Genomic DNA, 25,547 nt, shown 5'->3' on the forward strand with positions numbered 1-25,547 from the left:
TGATGTTTGCGTTGTACAGTAAGTACCAGGAAATTCAAAATGTATTATCCTGTGTTACACCTCATAATACCTCACTTAAAACGCGACACGACTCAACTAGCCATCAGACAATGATAGAGTATTCTTCCTTGGTGCTTTATGCCAAATAAGGGATAAGTTATGGAAACCATCACTTTTTTTCTTTGTTTGGTTCTTCTTGTGGTGCAATGATGTTTGATGCTGCCTGTTCTGTATTTTTGTTTCTTTCCAGGTGCAGTCTATGCACTGACAGCTAAATGCAAAGAGTAGTCAGTTTGAATTGTTTCACAGTTTCGATTGAACATTGCCATGTTGCCATTAATTGTCAGTCAAATACGGTATGTGGCTAAACCATTTGGAACGGATTGCTAAATGTTGTGCTTCAAAACATGTGATTCCTGTGACCACAGGGGTGGCTATTGGTGTTTTGTATCCAGAGCTCCTACCGTGAGCCGATCTAATGTGTCTACCTCAGTCTTGAGGTAGACAGCGATTGCTTTCTGTGCACCATCTTTGTCATCCCTCGCACCGGAGCGAACATGGCTCGCTAAGATTAAGGATTCATTGTTGGGGCTATCCAATGCATGTGATGGCCCTACACACAGATCTAAAAGGTTTTCTTCATATTTCACTTTGATTTAGCTAACTTTCTGTTTTGGAGGGGAATGGTAACTGTCCAGAATTTGTGGTTAGGGACAAACTTTGCTTACAGCCCACCTGGTTGACTCCTGGCCATAAATGTCTGTACTGACATCCCACTTTATTTTAAGGGCCTGTTAACACAGCTGTGAGTAGTTTTTTTTTTTTTTTTTACAATCATTTGCTAATGAGAACTATTTGTTTCAATGACTCCCATGTGTGATTGCTAAGAGGCAAAAAGTCAACATCTAGGCAGAATTACTAACAAATCGCAGTGGATTTTTAATGTTCCCCATTAGATTTTTCCATCTGTGCAGTTTGGTTTGTAGTCCGGCACTTGGTGCAAATAGCACTACTAAAACCCAAAATTAACAGGCTCTTAAAATAAGTTTATTTAATGTCTCTTATTTGCAAATGGCAGTATTAGTCTGTTGCAAATTTATTTTCTGTATATTTATGTAATTACTTGTATTTATTGTTCCTTTATTATCATGCTGTCAGTATTTAATTTTTTATGGTTTTTGTTGGATTTCTGTGCATTTCCAGAAAAGGTCATGATTAAAGTGAAGTAGAGGTACTACTATTCAAGGCGTTTTATTTCATTCTTATTTGAATAAACAATAAATCTCTTATCATGTACAGTGAGCAACGGTAACCGAAAGACAATTGAATTGGAAACGTGGACTAAAGGGATGATACGGGATCGTTAGTGAGGTTTTGGTTAAAGGTAATAAGCAGTCAATGTCCTACCTGTGGTAAATAATATCCTTGGCGTCGCCATGTAGTGTAAATCCAGATTAGATGGTCCAGAAAGCTGAAGCTAGTGGATAATCTGAGAGGAGCCGAGAACAAAGTAAATCCAATCTCCAAAGTGTCAACAGTTTATGCCATAACAGTTTGACAATATTTAACCTGTTGTCACGTTTGCATTGGGCAAATAATTACACAATAACAAATTATTATTAAACAGCCCATCACCAATGGTCTTCCTGTGTGAAGCAACACGGAGTTACCAGTCACCAGTCTAATTCAACAGAAAACTGGTAGTGTTGAAATCAACAAACCAACATTAATTTAAACTGCTATGGTGCTTTTTCGTTTAGCACCTGTAAAGACTATAAATGAACAATTCTCAGTATGTCTCACCCCAGAAAATCACCCCGCTTTCATCTACTTTTCCTGTAAAAATAACTGACTACTGTGTAACTAAAGTGCCCAATGCAAACTTTTTGATGGCTTAAGAGTCAAATAGTATTTAAATAAACCATTTTTATGTTTAAAGTTCTCTTGGATTGCTTCACCCTCCAGGTTCAGTTAATCTAGATTTGTACTGCTCAGTTGACTAGAGCGAATAATTTAACTGCCTACAGCTTTTTAACAGAGCCTCACCTCAAAAGTCCTGAATTATTTCTTTTAAGCTATAAGTCTAAAATTAAATTGTTGACGTACCTCAAACGTTCCATGAAACAAAACTTCCCCATATCAAAACTAAACTAAAAAATAGGAGAAGCCAAAATTCTGCAAAGCACTGAAAATGAAAATTCACACACGGCTGAACTCAACTTGACGCTCTCATTTCTTTCATTTTTCTTCTTCACATTTACATCTACATCAGGTGTTGAAAACCACTTCCATCCAGATGAATCTCTGTCCTGCTTCGTCACACTTCATAACTCATTTACTGCGCTCAGTCACTCAAAGGGCCGCACCGACGCTTTTTCTATGATGCATTGTGGCGCAAGCGTGGCTTTGAACTCGCTAGGCCTCATTATTCTGGTCTGCTGTGTACTGGTGACTCGGACCTCAGCGTGAGCCTGTGAAAGTGACTGGAATAAGGGCAGTGTCAAAGGTCACCGTTAACTGACTTCGGTCCCCTTCTTAGATCATTGTTCTTTCATCATATGCAGAAGTCTGCTAATCTAACAAGAAATGTACAATTATTGTTACCGGATCATATTTGATCGAGTTTTCTGAATAGAAATATGAAAGACAAGAAATATAGCAGGTTGTTACCCAGTTCATTAGAACAGAAGCCTAATGAACTGGTTCCGTTTGCACAATTGCAAAAAAGGAAAAGTGAAAGGCGTGACGTCACGTCTGAACAGAGTCCCAGCCTCGGTGGTATGAAGTGGGCTGTGAATAACTTGATGAGCTAAATCCTCTCTAAAACCCTATTCCCTATTTTTTCTGTTAAATTCTGACAAAAAGGATAAATTTCACGTCTTGACATTGATTGCAAAGAAATGTGCTGCTAAGTCTAAAACTGGAACCTTTGGGTTTTATTAATGTGGACCATTTCATATTTTAACTTTAGGAGACAGCAAAAACAAAACAGTCCTCCTTTTACTCTGCACTGCCATTTACTAAAAGTTGTTGTCACACACACAAAAAGACGGAAGCCACACAGTCAAAAACATTTTTATTAAAGTTGAAGCGCACCTTTAAAACAATCTACTTATTGCACATGTTGTATGTCTTTATTCAATGAAAAAACAACTGATCATTTCATCAGTCGAATGATTCAAGTCTACCGATAAAGTTGCACTAAATTTGAACAAACATAGCACAATACAATTATTTTTTTTATCTTCAGACGACAAAAAAGTTTCAATGTTTTTTTTTATTTTTATTTTACCCCTCAAAATTGTCCTACCTTTCCTCCTCCTTCTTGAACGAGGTGAGAGGTTGTGGTGAGTTCCCCGTCCAGTACGGTCCAGTCTGGACAGAGCTGCACTCTGAGCTGTGCACCCGTTCAACCCTGAGCCTGTCGCTTTTTATCCATCCGCGATGTGAAACGCCCCCTTTCAGGTTTTCCGAGCACAGTCGATCCCAGCTCAAATCCCTCCTGTAACCCTACTGTGTGTGTGTGGGTGTGTGTGCCTCTGCCTGTCACACCGAGTTAGACCTTCGATAACTCGGTGAACCCGGACGTGAAAAAACTGCTACCGGGTGAACCGGGCACGTGTTGGCACTGGACTTTCCTTTTTACTTGTTTTTTCCCCTTAATCAATTAAAAAAAAAAAGTGTAACATATTTTATTCTGTTGATCCTGGGATCTCCATTAGTTTTGTGTTTATTATTGGGTTAAACACAAAGAATAACTTCTGATTTCCATTGCTCTCCTCCTCCACCTGTTGCAGTGCTCGGCCTCCTGTGGAAGAGGTGTGAAATCCCGCAAGGTGAGCTGCGTGACCGGGTCCGGCCGCTCCATCCAGGATGAAAACTGCCGTCACTCGTCCCCCAAACCCAGCAAGCAGAGGCGATGCCGAGGCGGAAGGTGCCCCAAGTGGAAGACTGGCGGCTGGGGAGAGGTACGAAGCCTGACTCTCTTTGGTTCTCACGCTGCCAGACATGTCAGCCCCTCCTCGTTCCCCTTTGCTCTTTTAATGCCTACCAGCCTCTTTGCAACTCCGTCTGCGAGTGTGTGAAACATGTGCGGCGCAACCTGACAGCGTTTAAACACAACCACTAACTAGGACAGGGTGCCTTCGCAGATCACAGCGTGGTGGGCCGAGGGCAGAGGCAAACGGAGGGGTTGAAGACCAAGGCTGTGACACTTTAGCGCAGATAGTTGAACAGCTGGAGGGAAGTGCAGGCTCTTTGATCTCAAGTCCAGCCAAAGTAAATTTACCCTTCTCTGTATTTTCTCTTCCTCTGCCCCTCACCTTCCTTTCCTCTCTGTCCCTTTTATCCTCTGCCTCACTGTAGCCTGTGCCTCTGCAATGGAAGCCATATGTTGTGTTTTTACTTCAGCGTTTCTACAAGAGGCCCTTCTCTCACGTGACGTTCCCAGACAAACTAACAGATTGCACATGGGTGTCTGCATTGTGCTTGTTCCATCTCTCTCTCTTTTTTTCCCGCCCATTTTCCTCCTTCCCCCCTCTCCCTCTGAATTCACTCCATCGCTCAAGGCGGTGACACAAGTGCTGTGCACACGTCAAGAGAGGATGTGCTTCTCCTCAAAACAGCTGTGGAGCAGCACGCATGCCCGGAGTAAATGGGAGCAATCAAAGCGCTCGAAGGCGAATGCGGTGTCTTGCAAAAAGTATTTGTGCTAACCTTTTCATCTTTTGACATGTCATAAACACAAAGTTCAAGAGATTTCATTGGGATTGCATGTGACAGACCAACACAAAGTATAGCATGTAATTTTGAAAAGGAAGGAAAATTGTACTACTTTTTTTTATTTCTTTTGCGAAACATTCAACCCCCTCGCTGTTTAACCCTAAATTTAAAATAAAGTAAAACATTGTAACAAGTAAACCGTTCCAACTTATGTTGACATTTTGCCCATCTGTGTGTAATTTAATCCAAATCTCTGAGACAAGGCCCCAGAGGTTTGTTAGGGGAGATTAGAGAAGAGCATCATGGAGACTGGGGGGACATAGCATGCAGGTCAGGGGAGGGAGTTGGGGAGTTGTAAGGAGGTTTTAAGCAATTTAAGCTTACAAGACAATATCCAAGCTTTGAACATTTCACAGAGCTTCGTCTAGAATCTGTAGGAATTTGTTAAACTAGTTAGAATTGATGTGAAGATAGATGGAGCTACGTACATTAAAATATTGAGTGAAAACCTGTTGGAAGCTTCAAAAGACTTTAAAGTAGCTAGTGTAAAGGTTTGTCCCCCAGTAGAGCGACAACCCTGAACACACAACCAGAACTACAATGGAATAGTTTAGTTCATAGCATTTTCCAGTACCAGAATCCCAACTAAGAATCTGTGGAAATACCTGAATATTGATGTTTAGAGACACAGCTAATTCCAGCAAAAACTGGTTCTACACACTGAACAAGGGGGAGTGAAAACAAAGGCACAACAAACCTTTCAGGTATTTTGTAAAAAGAAAAGAAAAAAACATATAAAATTGAAATAAAATAAACTGATGTTTGAAATTTTATAGTGGGGTATTATGTAAAATTTACTTTTTGTGCTTTACATCATGCTATAAAGGAGTGCTGCTTTTGATTCTTTCATACATGTTTTAGAAAACCTTGAATATCTTATGGCAGCCATTCAGGGGTGCCTAAACGCTTGCTCTCACCAATCCCCGCCTATTTCCACAAGCTCCTCCTTGGCGCTGCAGTCTCTAGTCGAGCTTTCGCCTCATAGAGTACTACTCCTCTCCCAGGCCTCTCTCACTCAGCAGCAGCAATAAGCAAACACCTTATGGAACTGCGTCATACTAACCACTTCTCAGTCCAATGATTGTAAATGGCATAACGAAGGAGCGTTGTTGTGACGGCCTAAAGGCGGAGTGTTGGAAAGAGCAGGAGCTTCTTAGGGCAAGAGGCAAATTTCAAGGCATAGTCAAATTTCTTTTAAGTTTTGTTTGATATATATACAGCCTTTTTATAACAACTAAAGGCTACATAGTTACCTTATTTTGCTATAGAATGGCATTATGCGCCTGGAAAATACCCAACACCACCACTTTAATATGACTTGTGAGACACTACATGTATTGTGTTGACCCATGCAGTGATAAGGCTTTCACCTTTTATTTCTGTAATGATTGTTGCCCAACATCTGCATGTTGGTGTATGAAGGCGTACACATGAATGCGTCCGGGGCTCTAGTGTAAAGTGCTTTAAGTGGTCAGTGCTTAAGTCTGGTCTGTGTGACAAAACAGGTGCTATATAAATTCACTCCATTTAGTATTAATAAATGTGGAAAGCGAAATGTGTATTACGCTCCAAAAACAAGCTTTATAGCTGGAAAAAAGAACATGTTTAAATACAGATGACACCATTATTTATCTCTGTTAGAATTTATATAAATTATATCTATTATAAGCTCGCAAAACTAGACAGAGTAAAAATTCTGTCTTTTCATAGAAATGGCACAATATGAATAAGTTAATGAATAGCAAAAAAAATTCAAAGAACCCATACAACACTGAATTACAAGATACACAATTCTATGGTTAAAAAGCAAAACCTATCAAAAGTGTAATAAAGTTGCATTTAAATGCTGATGTAGAGGGTTCATCTTATAGATTACCATTTTCTTTTTCAAAATGTAAAAACAAAGATATTTGGAAAAGAGTTAGGCATTCAACGTTAATATTTAAAAAAAACCAGAGCTAACCCTAATTAGCTTAAAAGAAAAACTCAAGAGGTTTTGTTTGTCGCCATAGATACCGAGTGAAATTGAACCCCATTGTTCCTACAGTTAATGAAATACTTCTAGTGGCTTAGGTTTTTACCTCTCCTGCTTTCAGTGTTCAGCCTCATGCGGTGATGGAGTTCAGCGGAGGGAGGTTTTCTGTCAGGTTGGAGACCGCCGTAGCCCCGCGGAGACCGGCTGTGCCCAGCGCTCTCGTCCGCCGTCCAGCCAGAGCTGTCGCGTCGCAGACTGTCCCGCTCGCTACCGCTGGAGAGAAGGGGACTGGCAGGCGGTAAGTCGGAGCGAATGCCTGCAGGTTTTAAACAATCCAGTCTGTAAGTCGAAACATGCAGCGTGACCGCGCTGCCTTACCTGGCGCTGGATGAATGTACTGAAGTTGAGTCGCTGCTCCCGTCGGAGGCTCCCACTGTGTTGTCAGAAGGCCAGAGAGAGAAAGACAAAAGGGGAGGGTAGAGGCACCGAAGCCCCCAGTGGGTTTTGTTTTTTTTTCTTCTACCTCTCAAAAAAAAAGAGAAAAGAGACAGAACACCGAGTCCCAAAATACATTGAGGGAAAACATTTAATCTTTCCCAAGTTTAGAAATGCGTCACAGAGCTACAAAGCTAGCTGGAAGAGGTTGGGCGTTGGAGTGATACGGGCTGCGAGTGGGGTCATTATTAAAACAATTATTTTTACTGAAACCCAGGTGAATGAATGGTGGCATTGCTTCAAAATAGCATTATTCAAGTTGAAGCAAAAAGTACTCACTTTAAAAATCACTTCTGTACAAATGAAACAGTATTTGATTAATTCAATTGTTTGATTATTAGAGCTGATTTATTTTACAAAGGACATAATCAGACAAAAATTTATAAATTTGCTTACTCATAAATGACATAAGTTTGAATAACTGACATTTGGGTTCGGGAAACATACATTTCCAAACCTCACTTTCTTTTTTTACAACATTTAACTTTTGAAATAAATACTTGCATTAGGCAACTTAAAGTTCAACAATGCAAACTACTTCCATTCTCAAGACATACTCTGTACTTTATATTTATTTAAAATGGCACAGTTGGCTCATCCAACCATCTGTCCATCCTTCCTACTTTCCTATGCACCTATTTCCAGTGGGTGTTGGGTAAAAGTCAGGGTATAAATGGAGAAGATTGGGTAATTTTTTTATAGACTTCTTGCTTTAGGTAGGATCAGGAAGGTGGGGTCAACTCAGTGTTGTAGTCAAGACCACCTAACCTGAGACCAAGACCGAGGGAAATCGAGACTGAGTCAAGACCAAGACCAGCGCCCCGCGCTACATGACACGGTAAAATGTGAAATATGATCAAAATTGCTAATCAAATTGATCTGAAAGATTCACATTCCCATAAAAACACCTAGATATTAAATACTTAGAGCTGAAATAAATGTAATCAATATTAACAAACTCTTTGTTCTGCTTATCTAAAAAGATAATGCCCTGGGCATTTGCCCATGTCAGACATCACCACTGTCTGCACCATTAAACATAGCAATTGAGGCAATACCCTGACACTAAACAGCGCTCAACTATGAACACTGACCAAAGAGCAACAGGCAAGAAGTAACCAAGCACAAGGCGCTCACCATGACTGCTCTCACCATGACTGCTCTCACCCTCTCTCCCACTGCATGAAGCCAGGCAGCACTAAATGCCATCATGGCAGACATTACAGCTGCCATTTTGAACGAAAACAATCAAAGATCAATGCGCATGCTCTGCGTGTTCTTTCATTCTTGTGTTTTATTTATTTGCTAATTAAATAAATATCAATGTATATAATTAAATAAAATAACGATAGCTACTGCAGTGTACGCAGAGCATTACAAGAACAAAGAATGGCTCCCAGTGAGGCTCCAGTCCTTTCTTCTTAGTAAAGAGAAGTTCAGGAGACTCGGATGGTTCGTGAATGTCTCATCACTAAATTGCAGACTTTTGGACACATTATTGTCCCATATGTGCGACACGTTAATCAACACCTCCACACAATAATTCACCGCAGTGAGTGACTTTTTTTTTCATCACAAATGTTTGTGTCTCTGTACAGCTAGCTTTGCTAACATCACGTCAACGGAGCTTAGCTTTCTTTGAGCTTCTTTTCTAAGTGACGGTAAAAGTTAGACGTAGTCCCCACCGTGTGTGAAAGCGAAGCGCTGCTGGATTAGCTGTTGCCATTGGATTTCTTATGATTTATGCGGCGCATTTCTATTACTGACGAGTAGACAGCCATCTTCTTCCGCTCAAAGGAAACCACTGCGCATGTCTGTCTCGGAGCGCAGCGTGCGAGTGAAAGGTGGAGAGGGGGTGGGGGGAGTAACAGAAACACGTGATTGGTACGTCACGTTATTACTTGAATTTTAATCGGTGCGTTTGGCATCGAGTGAAAACAAACATGTTAACAAATAAAGTGGACAGTATGCTGTAAGTTTAGTGATATTTCCACAGTTGCGGTCTTCACTGGTCTTGAAATAAAATCCCGAGTCCTCAGCGCCCGAGACAAGACCGAGACCAAATGGTCTCGAGACCAAGACCGGTCTCGAGTACTACAACACTGGGCCAACTTTGTATGATTGTGCTTAAAAGTGACTGAGGTAAATTGGCAATTAATGGCTAAAATTGATTTGATAACTATTACAATATGCAAAATGCCAGCACAAACACAAAAAGCAGAAATGAGTAAAACACATAGCAATCAGTCATGACTGCTGACATAGATAACACATGTGAACTGGAACCAAAATTAAAGTACAACACAAAGGTAAAAAGATCTGAGTTTTCTTTAACTATTTGAAGCATAAGTTAGGGCAGGACTGGCCCTCCCCCACATGTTGCTGCACATTGCCAGTCGACTGGTTGAAGGAAATCTGCAGAAAGAAATATCAGTTTTATATTTGTAATAAAGTAAAGCCATTTGAATTCTGCTATTTTCAGCCCACTGAATTTACTTAAAAAGCAGGCTCTTGATATGCAAAATAAATTTATAAAACTGTGAGAATTCAAAAGTTCTTGGGGGACCCCTGCTGGGTTTGGGTCTCCAAGCAGAGCCTTGTTTTGGTTATGCCTCAGACTGCTTCAGTTTTCCCACAGCTCTTCCTCTTCAGTACTTTCATGCAAGTTGTTCTCTTTAAAACGTCTGATATTAAAAGTGCAATTAGTTTGAAGAGTTGAAGAACACTTTTTTTCCCTCTGCTAAACTCACTTTCTGTATGCTGAAGGCTTTGGTCGCTTCTAAAGGAAAGTTCAGACGGAGTTTCTTCTTCATCAAGTTCACTTGATGTCGGATTTGGATCACGAAGCAGCATGAACTGCGTTTCTGAAAACAGAGCTTAATTAGCAATGAGAGGAGTGTGCAAGTCCCAGCCTTTTGGTCCGAATTAATTCCCGAATTCCTGAAATTCGGGAGCCGTACCTTCAAGGACCAGTATAAGTGTTATTCCTTCCTCTTTAAATCAGATTTTGTCCCCGTAGGCGGAAGCTCTGTGACAAATTATCGTGATGTGTGCATATCTTAGTGATAGTTGTACTTAGACGCTCTGACACTGTAGTGCCTGTCAACACAGCTAAACACAGCTCTTCTAGTTGTCAGGGTTCAACATTACAGGAGTGACGAGGAGCGGCTGCAGCAGGATGTAGCCATGGCAACACTTCTGATTCTGACGCAGCTGGAATGTTTCAAGTAGAAGGCTGTAATAGACTGAAATGTCACAAGGTTTGATGTTTCTCTTCAGTCTGGATACATTTTTACTCCAGGCTTTCAACCAGCTTCTGTATTTTGATAAATCGTCATATTTTTTGTATTTTGATGGTTATGTGTTTTTATCCTGCCTTCCTTGAAGCAATGTACAGTTGTTCCTCCAGCTTTTTGTGCTTCGGCAATTGAGACACAAGTTTGAATATAGTAAATAATAAGTACCGATGCTTGCCAACTGTAGTTTTAAAGCTGCGTTACCTTAATGATAGTCATGGGTGGCATTCCTCTAGTTTCTGTGATGTTTTTTTTTTTTCACCCCCTGGGCTATTTCCAATCAGTCCCGACTTGTGTTGGTTGTAAATGCGGGGGCAGGGGGTAGGATTTTTCTTTTGGCCAGTTGCCTGGAAGTGTGCAACAACAAGTGGGGGAGTCACAGTGGTGTTCTATGTAACATGCCATTAAAAAATTATTCTTAATGGACACTTCCTCTTTGGTCTCTTGAAAAAGGACGTTAAAGCACACTAGCAAGTATAAGGGAACCTTTTTTATTTTTCTCCAAAGAGTTTTTGCAGTGCTAGTGGCTCGTATTTTTTTTTTGACAGTAGGCAGACAGGAAGGAGGGTGAGGAGAGGGGGGAAGACATGCAGCAAAGGTCGTCGGGACCGGGAGTCGAACCCGCGACGAGGACTAAGGCCTCCAAACGTGGGGCGTGCTAACCCCCTGCGCCACCACAGCACGCCCCAGTATAAGGGAACCTTAAGGAAGTGTAACTTTCTTAAATCATTTGTATGCTTTAATACTGGTGACCGTCTTATTTCTGGTACATATACTTTAGTAATATTTTCATTGTTCGCACATTGTTTTTCCCTCTTGTGATAGTTTCCTTTGACATTTTCCTCTATTTGTTCTGTGTGATAAAAACACAAACTTAATTCATCTTGCTCCTTTCTTCTTAACCTCCACTATACTTTCTCTTGTCCCACCAATAGTGGAACAATCCCGATGTTACGCCGTATCTTTTCCGTCCCGTTTCCTCAACAGTGCAGTAAGTCCTGCGGATCGGGCCATCGAAGGAGAGCATTGCAGTGCATTGATTACAACCATCACGAGGTCCATGAAATGTACTGCGTGAACCAGATCAGACCGCCGGACATAGAGAGCTGCAACACACAGGCTTGTGAGCTAATCTGGATCACTGGGGAGTGGACGGAGGTGAGCCGATGTTGCGTCTCTGTCCTATTTCGCTCTCGTTATTCAACTCCGACTTTTAAGTTAGTTGAGAAATGCTGCCCTTCCTTCCTTCATGCCAGTGGTTTTCTCTCTCCTCCAGTGCTCGGTGAGCTGTGGTCAGGGCTACCGACAGCGTCTTGTCTCCTGCAGCGAGATGCACGTGGAAAACGACAACTACGAGTACGGCCATCAGTCTTTGTCCAATTGCCCTGGAACCCCCCCAGAGGGCTACATGCCCTGTAATCTGGGCACATGTCCACCTCCACAGGAGTGGAGGTCTGGAGTCTGGGGACCGGTGAGCTAGACTGTCCAGCCAAATATTGTGTCGTCATTAAAAAGAACGAGTGAGAGTAATGTCATTTACGCAAGCCCTGGGCCTCATTGAAAGTCTGCTTTTAAAAAATGTGTCGATACCAACCTGGGATCACTTGAAGCTTTACAACGTAATACGACAAAAGGCCACTATTAATTCTCAAGACGGGAGTGACACATTCACAGTCTACACAAAAACTATTATGATGAAATAATTTGATATGAGTGAATAATTTGTAGTAAAATTAAAAAGGATTTTAAAAATAAATACTTATACAATGTTGGAAATTTCCCCAGAATCTAATAAACAAACAGAAATAATCCTGTTTGAGTCTGTCTGAGCTATAATTATCATTATCCTAAAGCGATTTGAAGATTATTACATTTTTAACAGATAATAAATAACCTATAGAGCTTATGTGAATATAGGTTCCAAATTATTATGCACATTGGATTTAAGTGTCATAAAGATTAAATTTTTTGTTGTGCTATTAAATTTCTAGATGGTTTTGTGTGTCAGGGCTCTTTGAATCACTATAATTAATTTCAGAGAGCTGGTTGATTAGTTTGTCTGGTGAGCTCAATTAAAGGAAATTTACTGAAGAAGGATGTTCCACATTATTAAGCAGGCCACAGGTTTTATGCAACATGGGAAAGAGAAAGGATTTCTGCTGAAGAAAATCATCAGATAGTGTAGTGCCGTATGACAAGATATGAAAACATTAGATATTTAATAAAAACTGAAGCGTCATCGTACTGTGAAGAGATTTGTGGCTGATTCAGAACAAAGATGGGTTTGTACAGATAAAGGCTTAATGAGGAAGGTTCCTGTTAGACAAATTCATTGGATTAAGAGAGCAGCTATTAAAATGCCCTTACAAAGCAGCAAACAGTTATTTGAAGCTGCTGGAGCCTCTGGAACCTCAAGGTGGAGGATCCTCCAGAGGCTTGCGGTGCATGAAGCTACTATTGGGCCACCATTGACAAGAGCTCACAAGCAGAAACGGTGGCAGTGGGCCCAGCCGTACATGAAGATTAATTGTTCACTGATGATTGCTGTGCAACCCTGGATGGTCCAGATGGACGCAGTAGTGGATTGATGGTGGACGGCCACCACGTCCCAACATGGCTGTGACGTCAGCAAGGAGGTGGTGGAGTCATGCTTTGGGCTTAAATCATGGGGAGAGAATCATTGGTCGGCCCCTTCAGAGACCCTGAAGGTGTGAAAATGACCTCAGCAAAGTATATGGACTTTCTGACTGATCACATTATTTTATGGTTCTAAAAGAAGAGCCAGACCTTCAGTAGTAAAATCATCTTCATGCATGACAATGAATGCTGCAAGGAATACCACTGTGTCATTGGCTGCTATGGGCATGAAAGGGGAGAAAGTCATGGTGTGGTCACCATCCTCCTCTGACCTCTGACCTATTGAGAACCTTTGGAGTTTCCTCAAGCAGAAGATCTGAGGGTGGAATGCAGTTCATATCAAACCAGCAGCTCTGGGAAGGTTTTCTGACATCCTGCAAAGAAATTCAAGCAGAAACTTTCCACAAACTCACAAGTTCAATGGATGCAAGAATTGTGCTGTGATATCAAAGAAGGGGTTCAATGTTAACATGTAACTCTGTTTGATTGAAATAGCTTTGATTTTAGTACATGTGACCACTTAATGCTGCAGATTCAAAGAATGAATGTTTGCAGTTCTTTATAATCCATAAAATGTTTAGAAAATCTGCTGTGCATAATAATTTAGAACAGTGCATTTTGAGTTTTTCACTTTTGAAAAAATACTGTTCTCATGGGGAGCTTTGTTCAGTAAAATTTGATTTGTACTGTAATAGTTCATGACTTGAAAATTATACTGATCATCATTTGCATTTAAGAAAATCTGAGAAAATATCACTTGCATAATAATTTGGAACATGGTGTACTTACACTTAATATATGAAGGGTTTCTTTTCATAAAAAGGCCTAAAATTGAATGTTCAAGTTTCCAACACTCTGTTGTAGAAGCTACACTGCTAGCTTGAAAACCAAACGCTGAACAGAATAAATTACGCCAAATTAACATGACTTTTACGTTGTTGTGGTTGTCTTCACTCTTATTCAGTGCTCGGTAAGCTGTGGGGACGGTGTGGCAGAGAGGACAGTGCAGTGTGTGTCGGCAGACGGACGAGAAAGCAACAGGTGTTCTCCAAACGAAGAGCCTGACAGCAGAAAAGTCTGCAGTAATCCAAGCTGTGAGTGTTGCTAAGTGACCTGAATGCTGTTGCTGTGCTAATAGGTGAAAAGGTAGAGATGCACCAATCAGTGTCTGAGTTAAAGATGATGCGGTATGGAATCTGTGTTTTGAGTTGGACAACAGCTGAATCAAGCTAAAAAAAAAAAACACCAGTTTTGGTCAAACGTAGATTTCTCAGTGCATCTCTTGTTATAGGATCAGATCAAATCCAGCCCTTGCAAAATGTTTGTAACTCAGTGTGAATCATTCATTTCAGAAATTTTTGGGGGAAGCAGTCCGCATCCGAGTTTAAACTTTCAAGATTTATTGTTCCGTGTATTGACTCTTTACCCATAGTTTAGCTTAGTTAGATAGGGTCCATTGGTAGACATGACTTAGCAAAATGTCTGTTCTTGAATAAATAGCATTCAGTTGAGTTCTTACTTAGCTTTCTTTCTCCTGTCTCCAAGGCAATTTGCCTTTGAGCTGTCTTGACATTCAGAGCATAAGCGGCCCCATTCCAGACAGTGAACACTTTCTCAGTGTTCAAGGAAAAGCTTTCAAGGTAAGACAGTTTAACCTCCTGAGTACAGACAGGATCTGTTGTTTCTCTTCTGTGAACCAGACACATTGAGAAGCTTAATATTTTGAAATGAGTGAAGCTCAACAGGCATCTATTCGATTGTATGTCTGGAGTTGACCTTAATTTGCCCATAGTACTTTTCCATCACCTCCTTTTCCTTCTAAAACCTTGTTGCCCTTTTCCTCCTGTTAACCTTCTCTTCCTTGACCTTTATCTCAACTCTCACTCCTCCTCTGTCTGTCTTACCATCAGGTCTATTGTGCAGGAATGCAGACGGAGACTCCACAGGAGTACATCACCTTGACAACTGGAGAAGAGGAGAATTTTTCTGAGATCTTTGGCTTCAGGTGAACCTCCAGCAGGATAACAAGGAGAGCCGTCGGGGTTTATTACAAAAATCCACATGTCCGTGGAATGAGGAAATTCCACGGACATGTCAGCCGAAGCTGAGGTTTTTCCTCTGTAATTCTCCAGGCTCAACGACCCTACTCAGTGTCCTGCCAACGGCTCCAGAAGAGAAGACTGCGACTGCCGAAGGGACTACACCGCCGCAGGCATGACCACCTTCTCTAAAGTGCGCCTGGACCTGAGACAGATGAACGTCATCAGTGAGTGGCCCACGCACCCAGAGCTAATGTTTACTCTACGTTACACTCAAATGTGGACTGTCCTTTTAATTATGTCCAGCTTCATGAGGGTTAATGGGATCAAGATGTCTGCAGTTTAAACAACAGACATTAGCAAGGCTTACATAAAACTGCTGTGGCACGGCTGAATCGCACTGACACTGCCAAGAAGACTAGTCTGATTGAAAAACACATTGCCTTTCAAAAGTGTTCATAGTGCTTGATGTTTTGTCACATTAATTACAGCAAACTTATCTATTCTAGAGCAACTACATTTGAGAAAAGGAGTGAAAGTAGTGCACAATCATGAAGTAAAAATAAACTAATAAGGTAGAGTTTTATTTTTACAAAACAAAAATGTATAAGTAAAAGTAAAATTAGTTCTCATCTTTAGTAAGTAATTTGTTCTTTTTGGTATGTCTCTCCCGGTTTTGTCAAGTTGTGTCTGTATTTTCACATTAATTTTCAAAACTTGTTGCAAATTCTCAATTGCATTTGGCTCTGGACTTAATCTAAGCCATTCCATTGTGGTTGGTGGCAATTTGTTGCATAAAAAATGCCTTCCACAGTTTTCATATTTTTATTTGTGAAAGATAAAAAAAGCATATTGACATTGATAGACGTTGACAAGACGAGTGAGAATGCTTTTGTCAAGACACTGCCAAATGTCGCGCAACATTTCTTTATTCATTAGCATAGATTTACGGTTGCACATCTATGTGAAATGCATCCTTTAGAAACATTTTTTGTTTTGTTTCGCTCTTGGATCCCATTGAGTTTAATTTTCTGCTTTTACTCGATGTTTAGCTTCAGATTGGCGGTTTGCTTTCACTCGTGACGGCAAGAGTCCTGTCCCGTTTGCCACAGCCGGAGACTGCTACAGTCTGGCCAACTGTCCACAGGTGAGCGTCATCTGCAAAGACTGAACTCTACCCTGAGGCATTTCGTTGTATTTATGCAGAGCATGTCTTCAACCGCAAAAAAGACAAATCAAAACAGAGGAAAAATAGTGGGAAGCACTTAATGGACCCGTTGTATTAAAGCTGCATGCTTCTGCTTCTGCAGCTGGAGTTTGTAAATTATTTCTACGCTCCTGTTTCAGTCGAAGGAGTCAAGGGAGCCAAGGATTTAAGCTTCCTTCTTCTTTTTGACATGACTTTTACATTCAGCAGGAGCTTTTATTCAAAACAACATAAAGACAGCGAGGGACACTTTATCCCTCACCTCCTGAACCAAAGAGACTTCATCCTGCTGTGAGACGAGGCAGGGGACTGATGCGTTTGTGTTTAGATGAAACCTCCAATATTTCAACAGGAAAACAAACAAATCACAAAGCAACAGACGGCCCTCTCGCATTTTCTCCCCGTTGCTCCTGCCCTCCGTCTGCAACATCTCCTTCAATTCATCTTTGCTGCGTTACTCTTGACATTTTTCCTTGGCTGTTGAAAGCTCGCTCAGCTGCGCCTGCATGTAAACAACTCTCCCGCCGGGCATGATACGCAATGGCAAGAGATGGAGGAAGTGTCTGTTAACCCAGATGATATCACACAAGCAGCACAGCAACACAAACAGTGTGAAAAAACATGTCAAACATCAGGTTTTGCCAGCAGTGGTTCTTGTGCGTATGGCGCCCTGGATATGCCCCGTCCCACTGCCACCCGTCACACTCGCTGCTACTTTCTCCCCTTCATGAAATTTCCTGGTTGAGCGTAGCTGGAGGTACCACTCAACCACTCATGGTGAAAGGGAAGAAGATCCCACGGAAAACTTTGTTCATTCAACTTGGTACTCTGTGGTTGGCAACAAACACAATCTGATCTTCCGCTTTCCAACAGAAACTCCCTGATGCGCAGCAGAGTCAGTTCCTTATTGGCTGCACTCGCATAAGATTATTGGAAATTTGTTAGGCTACGATTAAATCAGTTGTTTTTGTAGATATAATTCTTGTACCACTCTCCCCTACAGCCTGATGCCGCCTTGGGAAACTTCCCGTTTGGCCAAATGTCAAAAACCGCCATTAGGTTTCACTTTAAAAATAAGGCGATAGTAATATAGGAAAGAATGAAACTTTGGCCTTCAGTTGAAACTATAAGAACATACCTGTCATTCGTCCTCTTCATGCTGCAACATATTAAAGCATGTCTGTGAAAAAAATAAGCGGGTATGACTTTCATGCCTTTAATTTAATGCATGGTTATGTTTACTTTGACAGAACTGTTTTTTGACTACGTGCTAAAATCTTGTTTGGAAAACAGTTGGCCCTTCACCAGCTGTTTTATGTGTCTCTGTTGTGTATGTTCGATGAGTCTCATTATTTTATGTCTCAAAATGCATATTTTTCTCATAATTGACTCTAATTACTGCATTATTCTTTCACTTGGACCTGTACCCACTCTTTATGTTGCTGTCTTGCTTTAGGGACGGTTTAGAATCAACTTGTCAGGAACAGGTTTCAAGGTGGCTGAGGAAATCACCTGGATCTCCCAGGGAAACTATGCGGTCACTCGTATCCAGAAATCGCAGGTACCTCATCATGCACGCACACACACACACACACACACACACACACACACACACACACACACACACACACACACACACACACACACACACACACACACACATCCATCACTTGCCAAACATGTAACCGTATTCGATTTCCTTAGATTCACCTTCACATCGGCTCATAAACCTCTGGTTGATTATTTTTTTCTTTTTAAGTTGATTTACTTGTTTTCTTCTTATATCTGCAGCACTTGCTAAATACTGAATACAAATAATCTTTAGTATGCCCACCTTTCTGTTTTAAAACCCCTTTTTCTATTGGCTCATTTAATGTTGAAATCTTCTAAGAAAGTGAATCATTAGCTGTGAGCCATAATAATTAAAACTGACCGAAATGAATAAGAAATACATCACTATGGGTTTTTTTAATCAACATAATATATTTTTGTCTCTTTTTAATAAAATGATTGAAATAAATTAATCAGTTTCAGCTCACTGATTTGTTTTGAAAAATTACTGAAGCGTCAGCTCATGTCATTATTTCTGTGTCCACAGGATGGCAGCAGAGTGACAGGGATCTGCGGAGGGTACTGTGGAAAATGTACGCCGTCCTCTGGTGACGCTCTGCCTGTCACAGTTGAATAGATCTGCAGCAACAAAACAGGTGCATTATCATTAATTACAGAAGATAAAACAAATATATCAATGCGATATTTCTGCTTACAAAAAGTTGCTGGCAGCATTTATTTTTGCTCATCTAACACACGTTTTCTTGGACAGCTCTTTAAACGGCTGCATGTTAATCCCGATTGTGTGTTTTGCTTTTATTTACTTGCAGCGCTGTGTATTTTTCTTCTGGTGCTCAATTTTCCTCCTCATCAATGGTGCTACGGCCAACTTGGAGCTCAAACTCATCCATCACCTCTTTGACTCATTGTGTGTGTGTGTATAGTGTAAATTATTCCACTGTAAGTACTGTAAATAGACCGATCAAATCTATTATTTATTCTACTGGCCATTTATTTTTGTATTGTAAAATAATTTAAAGGTTTTGTTGTCTAATGCTTGCGCTAAATATGCTAGTATTAATGCAGTTTATGTCAGATTTGCCTTCCACATTTTATCATTAATGTTTAACTTTAAAGTTACTATGCAGTGCAGCCATATATGTGTATGCGTGTGTGAGTGTGTGATTGTTTCTCTCCAATAAGTCCAGTAATCGCGTTGTGATTGTTTCCAAACCAAATGTTCTCATGCAGTCTTCTTTTGAAAAAACAATTACTCCTCAAGCAGCAGCAGCAGCATTTATACGTACAAGCATTATGTAACGGCTGTTAGCTGCCGGACCTTTAAGAAGTTGTCCTGCGGTAAGTCGATCCGACTCTGTGCGCTTCTGCTTCCACTTACTGAGCCGCTGAACTCCTTCGCGACCTCCGCGCTTAAATTCCCCTCCCTTACATACACGGTCCAGCTAAATTTTCCTCGGATCTGCTGCTTTTGAGGCTGATCCGATCTGAAACCGGTTGTCTGAACCCAACTGGACTGCGTGGGAATCCTGCCTCGCTGCTAACTCTGGCTTTCATTCGCTTGGACTGGAGAGAGGAGGAGGTTGGAGGTTGTTTAAGTAAGTGGAAATCGACGGGATCAGGTGCTATGAAAATGTTTCTACTATGCAGTTTGGCTTCTACAGATTCTCGACGTCTTGGGGACAAAGTTACCCAGGTGGTAAAAAAAAATATGAGATGTACCGGTGCTTTGCGGAAAAATAAAATTCACATTCCTAGGAGCTTTTCATATTTGGCCAGGTTACAACCAGAACTCCTTGAATTTTATTAGGATTTTTAATGCAATCCTAACAAAAAGAGTAAAGTGCCTGTATACCGTATATCTTTTTTAAATAAAAATAAAAGGAAACAGAAAAGCCTTTTTGTCAGCATGATGCCGCCACCACCATGTGTCACCATGGGGTGGTGCGTTCAGGGTGCTAGCTTTATATCTTCTTCAAAATTGGCCACAACCTGAACTCCAGATGACCTGTATTATTTTATTTAGTGGCATTAAAATAAAAAGGAGCTGAATGCTACTTTTAAGGTTGTGGTTGTAATTCGGTACAGTTCAAGGGTCTGGATGCTTTTGCAGGGTTTTGTAATTCTGCTTAGTTGTGTAAAAAGGCACATGACAGGATTCTGATTGCAGGTAAAGCAGAGTTTAAGATGCCACACATCAAAGGAAGCTAAAGTCCTCTGGTCCAGCATGCAGTAACCAGAAAAGAGCTGTTAGTCTTGTTAGTTGGGCGTCTTCGCTCTATTTTCTTGGTAGAATAAGAGGAAAAAGACTTCACCTCAAGCCAAATAAGATTCCACAGATACTCTGGAGATGTAATGAAGATGCGGGGGTTGTTTGACCCTAGAGACAAGTCAGTCTGTCCAAAGTGCTGCTCATGCGTCCTGTACCTCACGTTCTTTTCTATATCCGAGTCTGTCCAAACTGCACATCGTCTTCTGGCCTTCTGCTTTGTCGTTTTATATGAAGAAATCAGGGTACTTTATACTTTGCGCAGTTTTATTTTATTTTTATTTTTATTTTTTTGCTCCTCTCTAGCCACTGTTACACGCTACTGTGACCTGATCTGCTAAAAAAAATATTAGAAAGTCCAGAAGGAAATGCGTGGATTATACATAACTGACTTTAAGAAAAAGAAAAGAAAAAAAGCCATTTTTGTTACTGTTGTGAGCCGTTGTGTGTGTGTGTGTGTGTGTGTGTGTGTGTGTGTGTGTGTGCGTGTGTGTGTGTGTGTGGTGCTATCTCGGCGTCCTATGTGCGCAGCCTTCAGCCAAAGGAAATTCACTAGTCTTAATCTACGACTTGGCAAGTATTTAAAGACACAGGCATGAAAACAGGCTGTGTCTTACTGAAGGTCATGACTGACAAATGCACTTCTGATTGTCAGAACTTAGTCCAATCAGGTTCTCAGGTGTCATAATGAAGGGATTATTTTATTTAAGTGTGTCCTCTTTTTTTAATATTTCTTCTTACATTTAACTCATGTTTACCAGGTAACACCACACGTATCATTTCTTTTACTATTGTAAAATGACTTTTGTTTTATATGCAAGTATTTATTGTACCTATGTATGTGATTGTACATAAAATCGTGGCTATGAATGATTACAGACGAGTGTTGCCATAAAATGAACAATCTTGCAGTATTATTATTATTATTATTATTTTTTCTTCTGTTGTATGAATACAGTCATTTATATTTCAGACCTTTCGGCATAAAAATGTATGAGCAGTATTTGCTTGCGTCATGTTAAAATAGTGATTTATGTATGAAACGCAGACGTGGCGATGATTGGATTGTAATAAAAATGCTTGACGTGCGTCATGGTTCTCTGTCTGATCCGCTCACTAATGCATCATTTCCACAGCAGTTGGTCTTGTGCGGTAAAACAGAAAAAAAATAAATATATCACGAGAAGATGACAGTCTGCTTAATGGTTGCACAGTAAAATTCCCCCTGCATAATGCATCTGTGTAATTATGATTACGCAGTTTAAGTCTTCTGAACAGTCTCACTCATGGCTTGATAGATGGGTTATGCAGAACTAATTTGGTTCTGTTATGGCAGTAAATTACAAGGTTAATGATTGTAAGGACATATTTTTTCCCCTGAAGAGACACTAGATTGGTGGGACATAATGCCAACTGAGGGCTGCGTGGTGGAGCAGTTGTTAGTCGTGTTGGCCGGCTGCAAAAAGGTTGACGGTTCGAATCCCTCCCAGAGATTTGTTTGCATGTTCTTGTTGTGTACTTGGGCTTCCTCCCAAAGTCCAAAAACATGCATGTTAGGTTTACTAGTCTCTAATTTGGTTTAGAGGAATCTGATCTTCTGACTAAACTGATTACATTTTGTGACACCTTCGCTTCATTTCCATTAATATTTCTCATCCAAAAAAAAGGTTTTGGGAGAAATGAAATGTTGTTTTCTAACAGAGTGTATTGAATAAATGTCACAAACTTGGATTTCTGCAAATTGAATAATAAACATTGATAAGGGTAAGCGCATGTAAATTCAGCATTTCGTCTTCATTGTGCTAAATTCTCCGTCTCTTTTCTGTCCTGATGGAGTCTTTCCTCCTGCTCTTCACTCACTGATCCAAGATTACCAGCAAACCGATCCAGATGTGAAAACAAGTCGTGCATTTTGATGCTCCTGTTGAATCCATAGTTCAGGAAGTTGACCTGATCGAGCAAAACCAATGTGATTTTTGTATTCAGCTCATCAAAATGACCCTAAAACAGTTGAAAAACCCCAGACATTTTTTTTTTGCCTGCTAATCAGTGAATGCATGCAGGGAACAAACAAACCTGCTTGCTGTGTTCCCTGGTCTATATGATGTTGTTTGTTTTCTAAGATTCCCTCACAAACCTCTGAGGCCTTCACAGAGCAGATTGGACGAAAGCCAACTGCTCGCTATATATTTTATTTAGGTGTCTCAAAATAAAGGGTGCCTATTATGGAATGTGTGCCATATTTTAAAATATTTTTTTCACCATCTGAAATGTTGTCAGATTATGTTGTATGGATTCAGTATTTTTCACAAAGGCAAATTTTGCATTCAGTTCCACTCAGTCTGAGTCTTAACACTTTTGGAATTTTAGTTGATTTATTTCTGCTTATTATAGTGTAAAAATGACTTATGTCGTAATGCTGAATAAAAGAGAAAAAACTCCAGTTTTTGTTTTTGAGTTTCTATCAATGAAGTGACACACACACACACACACACACACACAAAACATCAGTGCTGGTGTTTCTGTATCAAAGCAAAATAAAAATAATTTTAAAGGTGGCTGCCCACTTTCTAAACCAATTCAAGGTCTGACTGAAAGCCTTTCAGATTCAACCCAAGCAGGTATAAAAGTTAAAATCCTCCTTGCACGCTAGATTTCAAGAGTGAAACAACTAGATTTTGTGTGTGTGGCACTAGTTTGGCCTCCGTTCAAAGTCAGCCCAGATTACCTTGAGGAATGATGATAACGCTTGAGACTCGGGGCTATAAAGCTCCCCTCTTTACTGTAAATCTAAATTAAGACTTTAAACAGGGCTCGACAAATCAGAAACAGCCTTTGCGTTAGCTCTTATTTCTGAAGCAAAAAAGAAGAAGAAAAAAAAAAACTAGGTACAAGTTGGGAAAAATGTTCCTTTTTTGGCTATCGGCATGCGTGCAGTGGGTGTTATTACAGTGAAATGGGCCAGGACTCCATAATTCCTAAAATTCTGTTTCGCATTATCTTAAGCATCTCGCCCGTGAACTTTAGACCTGCAGAAGTGTGCCAGGCCTGATTTAGCTTCCAGGAAAAACAGCAACAAAATATCAAAACAAAAATGGTTAAATATGATTTAAACATGGGAAAATATAGTTTTCTAAAAGAAATCTGAAAAGTGTGGCAAGCATTTTTATTGAGCCCATTTTACTCTGGTACACCTAAATAAAATCTAGTGCAGGTAATTGCTTTCAGTATGATCACAGTTAGTGCAGCTGTTCTGCAAAAATCCTCTGAAGGATGTCGGATCACATTAGCTAAACAATTTCAGGGAGCACGATGCTGTTCCTCAAAATGGAAGTTGAATATAATCCAGAGGAAGTTGGATGGAGCTAAACACAGAGTAATCCTGGAATAAAACCTTCTAAAGGCTGCAATCCCCCCCCCCCCCCCCCCCCCCACAAAAAAAACCAAAACAACAGACTTTAGTTTTAGCTGTTTTGTAAAGAAGAATGGGAAAATATCTCAGTATCTAGATTTGCAAAGCTGGTGGAGACATCAGATTTGTAGAATAGAATAGAATAGAATAGAATTGTAGCTGTCATTGTAGCAAAAGCTGCTTCTACAAAATGTTGGCTCATAGGGGAGCTGAGTATAACTGGACGCCACACTTGAAACCCATGATTCATTTACCTTCCACTTCACAATCACACATCACTCTGTGTTGGTCCATCAATCAGCATCTCAAACAAGTATAGTGATGTTTGTGGTCCTGTGGGGATAAAATGTGTAAACATACGAGGGTTATAAGTTTAGTAAGATACTGTAATAAGCAGCAAAGTGATCTCACTTCAGGAACTCGGTAATCTCTCGTGAAGGAAAGAGAAAATGGATTTTGATCATGAATTTCTCTGGGGAGAGAAAGAATAAAAGTGACGCTGAAAATGGTCAGTCTGGGACGATCTATAGGACTCGCAAACTTCAAAGTATCAAAAATGTATTTCTGGTTTACAAAAAAAAAAGGCTACCGGCTTAATGCTCTAAGTATGTTTAAAACAAACTGAGCCTGGATGACATTTAACCCAGAGCAACAGGGAGGCACAGAACCATACACACACACACTTATTGTAAATTAGAATAAAAGCCTGACCTGATTGAGAGAAATGGAAGTCATTTTTGAATTCAGCAAAATAGTCCTAATTCAGCTGAAAAAAAAAAAAAACAACTTCCAAAAAGGATTTTTTTGTACACCACTGTTATGAAACGCAGTGAAACTGGGTGGTGATGACGGTATCATGCTGTGGGAATCCTTTTCTTCAGCAGGGACAGTGAAGCTGGTTTATTTACCTGAATAACTTTTTTTTTTTTTTTTAATAAAACCACATCTAAATAAACTTGATGGCCATGAATATTTTTGCTCCACTTCACAATTACGCACTTCCTTGTGGTCCCAGTGAAATACAAGGTTTGCCAGTGATACCTCTAAGAAGTAACTGCTATAAAAGCATAGGCGTAAGTTTTTAAAACCACATTTTACATTATATTTCACTGTGACTCTGCAGTTACAGTGAATTTGGGATTTACGGCCTGGCGTAAAAGTGACCCAGACTTTCAAGGTGGAGCAAATCGTGCGTGCCAACATATTCTTTAAAGGGGAAAAGGGTTTTCATTCCTTCAATAACAGATCTGGGTCGGAGAAGGAACTAATAATGCACTCTGTAATTCACTAGAAGCGTCTCCTAATTATAGTTTGTCCTGGTGAAAAGCAGGCCTTCCATTGGCTGAAGAGCTGCAGGGTGGAGCTGCTTACCGGAACTCCATTCATTAAAGACGGAGCTTGTTTGGACTGAACCCGCAGCCCGGTTTTGGAAGCGTTTTTTTTTTTCCTTCTTCTTTTTAAATAGGTATTAAACTTTGGGGAGCTTTCCCAGCGAACGGGCCCCTCTTTCAAGTTTCAATTTTTACGCGCTTTTACGTGGGAAGACAGGATACTGACCTGTGCTGTTCTGGGATCAGCGCGTCATGTTGAGCCGCAGCTCCAAACGGAGAGATTCCAGCAGATCGGTAGGTTCACCCACATCCGTTTGATTTTGTTTGCTTTGCTTTTATCCTGCGCGATTTACATTTCCGGTTCTGGTGATGCACGCAGCTTTTTGTTGTTGTTGTTTAATGTCGAAGAGCGTGCGTTTTTTTGTTGTTTTTTTTTTTCTGTTTTCTGTCTGTTGCTGCTCAGTCCCGTTTCTATGGAGATGGACTGTTGTACTCTGACACTTGAGTCATCAGTAGCTCATCCAGGATTTTTTTT

General features: G+C 40.5%; 2 protein-coding genes and 1 long non-coding RNA gene across 6 annotated transcripts in view; 2 read left to right on the forward strand and 1 right to left on the reverse strand.

Moving 5' to 3' along the window:
• The window catches only part of adamts9 (ADAM metallopeptidase with thrombospondin type 1 motif, 9), a 60,924-nt gene extending 39,566 nt beyond the window's left edge, over window positions 1-21,358 (forward strand). The window contains exons 29-40 of one of the 3 annotated variants that reach the window (XM_028001908.1): window positions 3,798-3,968; window positions 6,879-7,055; window positions 11,536-11,706; window positions 11,825-12,019; window positions 14,150-14,279; window positions 14,731-14,825; window positions 15,096-15,190; window positions 15,318-15,451; window positions 16,277-16,371; window positions 17,888-17,992; window positions 18,530-18,638; window positions 18,813-21,358. In XM_028001908.1, coding sequence (XP_027857709.1) covers window positions 3,798-3,968; window positions 6,879-7,055; window positions 11,536-11,706; window positions 11,825-12,019; window positions 14,150-14,279; window positions 14,731-14,825; window positions 15,096-15,190; window positions 15,318-15,451; window positions 16,277-16,371; window positions 17,888-17,992; window positions 18,530-18,619 — 1,458 coding nt within the window. In that variant the 3' untranslated portion in view covers window positions 18,620-18,638; window positions 18,813-21,358. Of the gene's footprint in view, window positions 1-3,797; window positions 3,969-4,365; window positions 4,703-6,878; window positions 7,056-11,535; window positions 11,707-11,824; window positions 12,020-14,149; window positions 14,280-14,730; window positions 14,826-15,095; window positions 15,191-15,317; window positions 15,452-16,276; window positions 16,372-17,887; window positions 17,993-18,529; window positions 18,639-18,812 lie in introns of those variants that run through there. The other 2 variants (XR_003593508.1, XM_028001909.1) reach the window with 2 other exon arrangements.
• On the reverse strand, window positions 18,403-25,476 carry LOC114135008 (uncharacterized). Of its 2 annotated transcripts, XR_003593512.1 has the most exons (3): window positions 25,239-25,476; window positions 23,936-24,014; window positions 18,414-18,621 (listed from the first exon to the last, which is right to left on the reverse strand). It is a non-coding gene; the product is annotated as an uncharacterized LOC114135008 (long non-coding RNA). The 2 variants fall into 2 exon arrangements; XR_003593511.1 differs by lacking the exon at window positions 23,936-24,014 and having other exon boundaries at window positions 18,403-18,621.
• Window positions 25,111-25,547, forward strand: part of prickle2b (prickle homolog 2b) — a 111,428-nt gene continuing 110,991 nt past the window's right edge. Inside the window, exon 1 of the mRNA XM_028001910.1 lies at window positions 25,111-25,306. Coding sequence (XP_027857711.1) covers window positions 25,265-25,306 — 42 coding nt within the window. The 5' untranslated portion in view covers window positions 25,111-25,264. The remainder of the gene's footprint in view (window positions 25,307-25,547) is intronic.

Source organism: Xiphophorus couchianus, chromosome 20 (assembly GCF_001444195.1).
Source record: "Xiphophorus couchianus chromosome 20, X_couchianus-1.0, whole genome shotgun sequence".
Classification (NCBI taxonomy): domain Eukaryota; kingdom Metazoa; phylum Chordata; class Actinopteri; order Cyprinodontiformes; family Poeciliidae; genus Xiphophorus; species Xiphophorus couchianus.